Source organism: Calliopsis andreniformis, chromosome 2 (genome assembly GCF_051401765.1).
Source record: "Calliopsis andreniformis isolate RMS-2024a chromosome 2, iyCalAndr_principal, whole genome shotgun sequence".
Lineage (NCBI taxonomy): Eukaryota > Metazoa > Arthropoda > Insecta > Hymenoptera > Andrenidae > Calliopsis > Calliopsis andreniformis.
Window position 1 is genome coordinate 2,234,210 of NC_135063.1, and position 10,079 is coordinate 2,244,288.

The following is a 10,079-nucleotide window of genomic DNA, read 5'->3' on the forward strand; positions in this document are numbered from 1 at the left end:
ACAGATTTATGATTTTATTACAAATGCTACATTTTAATGATAACAACGTAAGAAGCGATGACCCATTATATAAAATACGGCTCATAATTGATGCACTCAAGAGCTCTTCCTCGCAATCGTTTTATCCATACCAAGATCTGTGTATTGATGAAAGTCTAATGTTATTCAAAGGCCGATATTGTTTCAAACGATTTATCCCTTCCAAAAAAAGCAGATTTGGAATTAAATCATTTATACTTTGCGACTGCACAACAAACTATGTATTACATTTTATAGCATATAATGGAAGAAATACAGACATTTTGCACAATTTTACAACTATTGGACAAGCGGAAAATGTGATGACACTTTTACGTCCATATCTAGGTAAAGGTCATACAGTGATAACAGACAATTGGTACACAAGTCCACATTTATATAATTTATCCACATTTCTATAATTTCATGTGTGTGTAACACATGTCTATGCCTATGGAACAGTACGCAGGAATAGAAAAGATATGCCCCAAATCAATACAAGTCTAAGAAAAGGAAAATTTGACTACCGGTGCACGGATAATTTATTGGCATTGAAGTGGCGTGACAAGAAAGATGTGTGGATGTTATCAACAATCCATGAACCAAAAATGACAGAGGTTAAAACCAGAGTGTGTTGTAAATTACAACATGAAGATGGGTGCTGTAGACCGTGTTGATATGGTTTTAAGTACACTACATTCACACAGGAAATGTTTAAAATGGTACAAGAATTTTTTTTTCCAGTTACTGGACATATCATTATATAATTCTTATGTTTTATACCAAAGTGTCACCGGTAAAAAAACAAAAATATAATGATTTTCAACTATCGGTGATAAAACATATTTAGCAAAAATATCCGCAAAATAGAAAAAGTCTGGGTGGTGGGAAAAGAAACACGGAAAACTTACCATGCCGTCTGACGGAGAAACATTTCCCTTCTGAAACTTTAAATGCAGTAGGTAATGTGAGCAGAAGGAAATGTGTTGTCTGCAAAAAACAGAACCAAAGGAAGGATACCCCATTAGGGTGGTTACAAGAAATCGATGTCCGAATTTTTTCGACAGGAACCCCTAAAAAGTTGCCAATGGGTAAAAAAAGGAGATTCTGAAAGTTACAGCTCGATCGGATAACGTTAAGACCTGCCTCATCAGCCCTAAAGTATTAAAAAACAGCTATTTTTCTAAAAAACCGGAGTTTTTCCGCTATAACATTAGAACGGTTTATCCTAGGAGCTTGTTTTCTTTTAGTTTTGTAGAGCATGTTCCTGGCTACAATTTTTATTCTTACAACTTGCTTGACAAACGTACAGATCGGAAGATATTTCGCTTTTTGACACTACCGCTTTCAATACTGATCGTTTGAGCGGAACCTGTGTGTTATTAGAACAATTATTTGAAAAAAGTCTTTTATATTTAGCATGTCGCCACCACATTTTAGAAATAATACTGAAGGCAGTTTTTGATTGCAAAATGGGTTCAACTACTGGCCCCCAGCCTGACATTTTTAAAAGATTTCAGACAGGGTGGTCCAAAATTGACAAAAAAAAATATAAAATTGGTCTTGATGATGAACAGGTCAAAACAGATGTAAATGATCTTGAACAGATTTCTAGTTTTCTCTCAGCGCAATTAGAAAAACCACGGCATCAGCCCAGAGAAGATTATAAAGAATTTTTACAATTGTGTTTGTTATTTTTAGGTCGTATTGCTCCAAACATAATTTCTTTCAAAGCGCCAGGTGCCATGCATCACGCCAGGTGGATGGCGAAAACCATTTACTCCCTAAAAATTTTTATTTTCAGGGGTCAATTTTCTTTTAGTGAAGTATTTGTGTATCTGAAATCAGAAGTATTTGTTTATTTATAATTAATGTTTATGTCAAAGTTTGGTTTAATGCTCCTAAAGCTGCAATGGCCCCCAACCAAGATTTACAGTTGTTAAAAACCTTAATTAATTATGAAAAAATTGATGGAGACATTTCAAAAGTAGCATTGTCTAAACTTATTAATCATTTGTGGTATTTGAACCCAGAGCAAGTTGCTTTCGCGTTATCCGATCGAGCTGTAACTTTCAGAATCTCATTTTTTTACCCATTGGCAACTTTTTGGGGGTTCCCGTCGAAGATACGAGGAAAAAAAATTTCCCCCCTATGCCTTGTAACCACCCTAATACCCAATACCAGTGCAATAAATGCGATGTTGGATTATGTGTTGACACTTGTTTCGAGATATATCATACGCAGTTAAACTATTAATTTTGTTATTGTCTTTTTATTATTGTAAGTTCTTGTTTATCTATGGTTTGGAGTTCATTTTTAAATTTTCAATATGCCAATAAATACATTATAATTATCAAATTATGGCGTTTTAAAACTTTACCCTTGATGAATAAACAATATATATTGAAGATAAAAAATATTTGAAAAATTAAAACATATTAATTTTGGAGTGGATAAAGTAACAGTAATTGGATTCTGTACTATATTACAATTTAATACACTGCCGCACAGATTCAGATTGCGTGAAAAAGTATTCGAACGGATGCTATCGAATAACCCTGAAAAATTTCTTCCGCTGTAAATTGAGGATTCATTGCAAATGGAGGCATTACGAGCGCACACTGACGTTCGAGAAGAGCAGTTTTTATTTGAGGAAATTCTTTGTCTGCCATAATTTCATCACCATGTTTCACCAGGCTTATGAATCCGGAATCATTGGTAATAAATCCATCAGTAATGCAACCACCATATCCTTTAGAAATGAAGGTAATCATACCTGAAGGAGAAATAGCAATTAAGAATTTGACTGTGAAGCCGCTCTTATATCTCGAATACATATGGATTCGTTGTTCAACAGTTGGTGGAGTGTCACACGGAAGTTCACTACAATCTATTATGGCACGACAATTAGGATGATCCTTGAACGCTGAAGGCACAATTTCTTTTACTGCTTCCCTCGAAGGCCAAAATATCCAAGTTTTCGTCTTTTCATAGAGAGTTTCAAGAATTTCATAAAATATATTCGAAGCACTTGTTTTTGAAACCTTAAAGATGCATCCGATTGCTCCAAAGCTTAATCTAAGTTTCATCTTCATTAAAAACAATAGCAGTCTATTCTGTCCGTTCAAAATTCTGACTGTCCTTTTTCTTGCGGTTGAACAAATGCCAGTAACACGTGAAAAAAAGATAAGGATATTCCTCCCAGTTGCTTCATCGTTGTGTCGTCTTTTACGTCCTCAAATCCTGCAAATCCTATTTTTGATGAATAGTCTGGGTCAATGCGAACATTTTTAGTTTTTTTTGGTAGTGGTAGCAACAGTTTATCTTGGCACTTATTTGTCAAGACGATAGATGTTTGTGTGGAAGCTTCATTAGTAACTGAATTCTGCCAGCAAAACAATGTTGATGGGCCATCATTGGGTATCGGTGAATCATCCAAAAAAATTGGTTCGATTTGGGTAGCCACATGTTCAAAAATATTTCCTCCATTGGAACAATCATCCATTGAGCCCATGGTTCCAGTGGAGATCCCTGCCTCGTTTGTACCTTCATGAAATAATACATCTGAATTATTTATCCAATTAGTATTTTTTTGGCAAATATTGTAAATTGAACTTACAAGAAAACTTATTAAGCGCTGTGGAACCAGCAATGACTTCCTGCAATCTTTTTCTCCTTGCTGTTAACCTCTCTGTTCTTTTTGAATTTGAATATTTTGTCGTTTTATAGACGGAAGGAAAGATGGTTGGATTGTATGCATCGTTTGCAGGATTGTTAGATTTTTCACCTCCGCAAAAATGAAGACTGCAAATTCTTGAATTTTCACTTGGCTTCCATGGCTTACCATCTGAACTGGAACAAATACAGTGGCTCCAAGTAAAACTCGGACACCCATACATTTTCACTTTCTGAGGTTATTATTAGTATAAGAAACCAAATTAAATGAAAAACAGAATTATTTTCAATAATTTACACTTAAGGTCATATAAAATTTATTAAGCAAAGACAATAAATTATTCACGATAATTCAAAACAAAATGGAAATGTTAAAAGTCATAAAAACTAGCCTCAAACTGAAACTCGGACAGTTGGTAATCCTGTGGGAAAAACAAATGAAACGCGGGGAATCACCCTTCATTTTTTCATGCTTTCATTTTATGTAGGTTTTAGTTGACGTAAGTCGTTAGTTTCTGCGAAGTTTTGTTTTAATTTCTCAAAATGGCTAGGCAATGTAGACAAACGTCATTAGAAGTCCTGGAACTTGTTATAAGTCACTTTCGAGACGGTTTGTCTGTACGAAATATTGCATCAATAGTGAAACGTAGTCACTTTACAGTTCACGACATTATAAAACGCTTTAGATCCAGAAATAATGTGGAAAATAAACCAAAACTAAGATCTTCACAGAATCTGAGGAGTGTTGGATCGTACGACAAATTAAAAAAAAATCCACAATTAAGTGCCCTGAAGTTAGCTACTGAAGCTAAAATACATTTAGGAAAAGAAGCTAATCCAGAAACAGTGAGGATTATATTAAGAAAAAATAATTTTAATGGGAGAGTTGCTAGGAAGAAACCATTTGTGAGCAAAACAAATCGTTCAAAAACATTGCAATTCGCGAAATTGTACAAAAATAAAGCTTTTTCATTTTGGAGGACAGTTTTATATACAGACGAGAGTAAATTTAACATTTTTCGATCCGCTGGACAAACTTGTGTTTGGAGAAAACCTAATGAGGAGTACAAAGAAAAGAATTTACGACCTACTGTTAAACATGGGGGAGGTTCAATAATGGTGTGGGGATGCATGTCAGCTGCTAGACCAGGAAATCTACACATTATTGACGGGATCATGGATCAGACAAAATATCTACAGATTTTGAAGAACAATTTAAGGGATAGTGTGGAAAAGTTAGGTATTGCCGATTCTTACAGTTTCTACCAGGGCAATGATCCAAAGCATCGGGCTCATAATGTTCGTCTATGGTTACTTACCCACACCTAATCGAAACTCCCGCTCAATCACCTGATTTTAATGTAATTGAACATCTATGGGTGTACTTAGAAGAAAAATTGAAAAGCCACATTATTTCTAATGCTAAAGATTTAGAGAAAGCATTAAAAGAGGAATGGGCAAATATTGATCCTTCGTATTGCGAGAAACTAGTACGGTCCATGCCGAATCGATTAAAAGCTGTAAGTGCAAATAAAGGACTACCAACAAAATCTTGAATTGTGAATGGCCGCGTTGTCCTGTTAAAATATCCAGTCTTCAGAATCTGTTTGTTCCATGAATGGGACTAAAACATCTTCTAATACATCTACATAATTTTGAGAGTTCATCCTCGTTGATATCCAACATATTGCTGTCTTAGCAGTATAACTAAACGCAGCCCAAATCATAACAGTTCCACCACCAAAGTTTCGACTCATGGCAATATTTTGTGTTTGACTTAGGTCATGCCAATAAAACTTAAAACCATTTGGCCCATCCAGTTTAAATTTTTTCTCGTCGGAAAAAATTACGTGTTTCCATTCTTCATTCCACGTCATATGATTCTTAGCAAACGCGAGTCTCGCCTGTTTATGATGAAGTGTTAAGGGTGGCTTCGAAAGTTTTTTACTCCATGTGAAGCGTTTACTACTTCGTAAAATTTGTTGTATACGCCTTTTAGTGACTGGAAGATTTAAATCTGCTTTTGTTTGACCAGTCGTGACATTCTGCTTTGATGCAGCTCGCAAAATTAATGAAGTCTGTCTTCGCGTCAGCTTCTTATTTCCGCCTTTTGGATGATTTTTGCCATATAAATGACCTAACTTAATAAAATTATTGACTACATTATGTGATCTTTTAAGTTTTATAGCAATTTCTCTGTTAGAGTGTCCTGCATCTTTATAAGCAGTTATCTCAGCCTTTTCCTCTTTATTTAATAATTTACCTCTTGGCATATTCAGGTAAATTAAATTAACCTAAAAATATACTATGTAATATAAAAATATAATGAATCCAATCATTTTTCATACCATACACAATACTTACACTGTTAAAAATGAAAGGAAACTGGTAATTTCGCGATGAAAAATGGGTCTATTACGATAACCCTAAGCGTCGAAAAAATTGGGGGCTGCCAGGTGAACCAGGTCCATCGACGCCGAAAAAAAATATTCATGCTTCAAAGGTTATGTTGTGCATCTGGTAGAACCAGAGAGGTGTCATTTATTCTGAACTCCTTAAACCGTCCGAAACAATCACTGGCGATTGTTACCGACTGCAGCTAATACGTTTGAATCGAGCTTTGAAAGAGAAACGGCTGGAATGAGACGGTAGATATGATAAACTCATTTTGCTGCATGACAACGCTAGGCCACACGTTGCTCAACCTGTGAAAAAATATTTGGAAGGAGTGAATTGGGAAGTCTTACCCCACCCGCCGTACTCCCCAGATATTGCACCTTCGGATTACCATCTATTCCGATCTATGCAGTCAGCCCTTACCGAAGAGCGGTTTACTTCTTACGAAAGTATCGAAAAATGGCTCAATGAATGGATCGAGTCGAAAGAACCTGATTTTTTTCTCCGAGGAATCCGTATGCTGTCTGAAAGATGGGGAAAAGTTGTCGCTTCCAATGGTGCATACTTCGCATAATATGACGTAATATTTCATTGTTTAAATAAATATTAAGTTTGTTTGAAAAAGGGCGGAAACTTATTCCCATACCCAATAATATCAAATAAAAATAGTATAAAACATATGTATCTACAAGAAAATTTTCTACTGTCCGAGTTTTATTTTAAGGTCAAATTCCATTACTTTTTAAACTTCATTTTTTTATGGCTTAATGTAAATAAATTTTGTTTTTGTTTTTAGTGAATTTATTGAATTTAGTGAATTTAGAATTTATAAGAATTTAGTGAATTTATATAACCTTGAATAAAGCTTACTAAAAATAGCTTTATTTTTGTTTATATTCTTTTCTTACTCTACCAATCGCTTCATAAGGCCCCAAAACGTTAGTGTCCGAATTTTACTTTGAGCCACTGTATAAGATTAATTGTGACAAATCAGCCATTAACAAGTATTTCATTCAAATTCTTTCTGTTTTATTTGAAATCTATGTATTTTCATATCCTTTTCAAAAAAAAACATTAGTCAAGTATCAAAATAAGAGAGCGACTTACGTGATACGACGGACAACACTTATCCAATATTTCCTTCGTTCTGACTCCCATGGTCGATCAGGAAAAGTATAAAAATGTACACCATTATATTTTCTGTCAACACTATTATATCCCACGACACAACAATTGCGATTTGATGACATTTTTTATTATTTAAAGAATGGAAGCCGTCAAATTTAAACCATTTATACCATTTAATAGAAGAAACTTGGAAAAAAATTCCTATTGCTTGTTGAATCAATCTCATTGATTTTATGCCACGTCGTTGTGCGGAAATTACAAAAAACAAAGGGGGTGCCACTAAATATTAATTGCAATACATTTTTTTATTAATACTGTGTTAATGTTGTAAAATAAAATATGTTTAGATAAGTAAAAACGTGTTTATGAACGATAAAACAGAGGTAAAAAGACGAAATGATATATGATTGTAAAGCTTAAGAACTGTACTTTTAATACGTTAAATGAAAAAATCGGAAATCCCAATCACAAAGTTAAAATAATATCCTATATATTGAAAAAAAATGTTTCCCTATTTATATGCTCGCCACTGTATGCTACTGCACCGATATTCCTGCTTTGTTTCAGCAACTCAGAGAGCCTTACGATCCAAATGAGTGGCGCTTGTTCATTGACGGTAGTAAGGACACTTCGAAAGCAGTCTTATTGCATATTGGCAATGAAAAACCATCTATACCCATTGATCATGCCATCAACACTAAAGAGTCATACGACATAATGGCCGCTTTGATAAAATACATTCAATACGAGCATCACAATTGGAAAATATGTTCCGATCTGAAAGTCGTTGGCATGTTGTGTGGAATGCAGGGTGGGTATACAAAATATTGCTGCTTTCTTTGCCTCTGGGATAGCCGCGCTCGTGATCATCATGATAGAAGACAAAACTGGCCAGAAAGGGATAACGTCACAGTGGGCAACGACAATATTAAATACGTGCCCCTTGTCAAGAAAGAAAATATAATTCTTCCGGCGTTGCACATTAAACTTGGCCTCTTCAAAAATTTTGTGAAGGCCTTAGACAAGGAAAGCCAAGTATTCTCCTATTTGAGAAAGCTTTTCCCGCAGCTTTCTACAGCAAAAATCAAGGAAGGCGTCTTTGTTGGTCCACACATAAACTGCTCAGAAGCACAGAGTTTCCAACATATTTAATACCCGTTGAAAACGAAGTTTGGAATTCATTTTGGCTGGTTGTTACCAATTTCCTTGGAAACGATAAAAGCCCTAGCTACGAGGCAATTATTACCGATTTGCTGGAGAACTACAACAAGATGGGTATGGAATGCCATTATTTGATTTCATTCTTGTTCATTTTCTCTTGTATTCTTTTTATCATTTTATTTAATTCCAACAGGTGTACATATGTCTCTGAAAATCCATTTTTTACACTCTCATTTGAATTTCTTTCCGGACAATCTTGGTTACGTAAGTGATGACCACGGCGAGAGATTTCACCAACAAATTAAGACCATTGAGCGACGCTATCAAGGGTTTTGAGATGAAGCAATGTTGGCAAACTACATATGGTTCCTCGTGAGAGAAACGGATCCTAAAACCAACCGAGGACAGAGCAAGAGCCAAAACTATTTCTAAAATGTTCTAAAAAATAAAGTTGGGTTCCTTCATATATTTTTTTACAATCAAAATTGTGTTGTTTTATTCAAAAAACGAACTGTCAGTTTTCGCTGAGGCAGTGGCGTCAACAATCAGTGTTGCAATGGCTAACCAAGAATGCAGGAACGAATGTATTATTCCGTGATTCCTACCAATATGGAGCTCCATCGATACTAAATGGAGCATTATCATCAACATTGTATTGTCAATTAGTTACGTAATAACTATCTAAAAAGTCAATAATCATCGAAATGTTATCCAGTTTTTCTCCCGGAGACATTAACAGCCAGGACGTACTTGGAGTTTTTACAAAATGAGCTGCCTTTGCTCTTGGAAAATATTCCATTAGCTGTAAGGAATACTATGCTTTTCCAACAGGGTGGAGCACTAAGCTCATTGTGGACGAAGTGTTCGTGAATTTTTAAATAATACATACCAACACCCTGTATTTGTATAATTTTATAATCAACCGATGCTCCATATTCCCTTCAAAAAACTATAAAAAGTTCTAGGTCAACAATAAATTAGTTTAGAAAATATAAATCTTTTTCCGATTTCTCTGAGGCATCGAACATTGCGTGACGCCTCCCAGCGAGTTACACTGGACCGTTCTGGTACACGCGTCAGTGAATTTTTTGCCAGCGCAAGTGGTTCAAACCTGTTCCATAAAAAAAATTTTAACCTTGATTTTCGAATTCAGCGGGAGAAAATCCATAAGGAAAGTTACCTTCCATCAAATGTACATGAAATCAATTTCATTTTGTAAACTAGTGTTATGAACTGAGAAAAAGAATGTTATCTAATTAACGGATATTTCTGCAATTTGTTCTAGTGTTGCCACACGACGGTACACTGTATAAGTACATACGGGTGCAACATTTACACCCAGGGGATTATGACCAGCAGCTTCAGTATTCCAGGTGGCTGTTGGAACATGTAGCGCTGTCGTTCTGCAGATACATTTTGTGGACTGATGAAGCCCTTTTCAATAGTGAAGGAAGGGTGCTTTAACTCCCACAATTTGCATGTGTGGAGCAGCGACGGGAATCCACTGGCGCTTCGCCCACGTGCAGCACAAGCCCGTTGGTCGATTAATGTATGGGCCGGCATTTGTTGCGAATTTATCGTTGGGCCGTAAATTTTGCCAGACCGGCTGGACGGCCCAGCGTATAAAGTTTTTTTAGAACATGTTCTGCCGGATCTCATGGACGATATTCCATACGAGATCCGATGGATCAGACGCAATT

At 35.6% G+C, this 10,079-nt stretch overlaps 2 protein-coding genes across 2 annotated transcripts; one reads left to right on the forward strand and one right to left on the reverse strand.

Moving 5' to 3' along the window:
• Positions 1-2,531: 2,531 nt before the first annotated feature.
• Positions 2,532-3,917, reverse strand: LOC143188052 (uncharacterized). Its single transcript, XM_076392085.1, has 3 exons — positions 3,638-3,917; positions 3,228-3,564; positions 2,532-3,165 (listed from the first exon to the last, which is right to left on the reverse strand). The coding sequence occupies exons 1-3, from the start codon at positions 3,915-3,917 to the stop codon at positions 2,532-2,534; spliced, it is 1,251 nt and encodes a 416-aa protein (XP_076248200.1).
• Positions 3,918-7,851: 3,934 nt separating this feature from the next.
• LOC143188210 (uncharacterized) lies at positions 7,852-8,957 on the forward strand. Its single transcript, XM_076392343.1, has 2 exons — positions 7,852-8,493; positions 8,573-8,957. The coding sequence occupies exon 1, from the start codon at positions 7,936-7,938 to the stop codon at positions 8,368-8,370; it is 435 nt and encodes a 144-aa protein (XP_076248458.1). The 5' UTR covers positions 7,852-7,935; the 3' UTR covers positions 8,371-8,493; positions 8,573-8,957.
• The last annotated feature ends 1,122 nt before the right edge of the window (positions 8,958-10,079 follow it).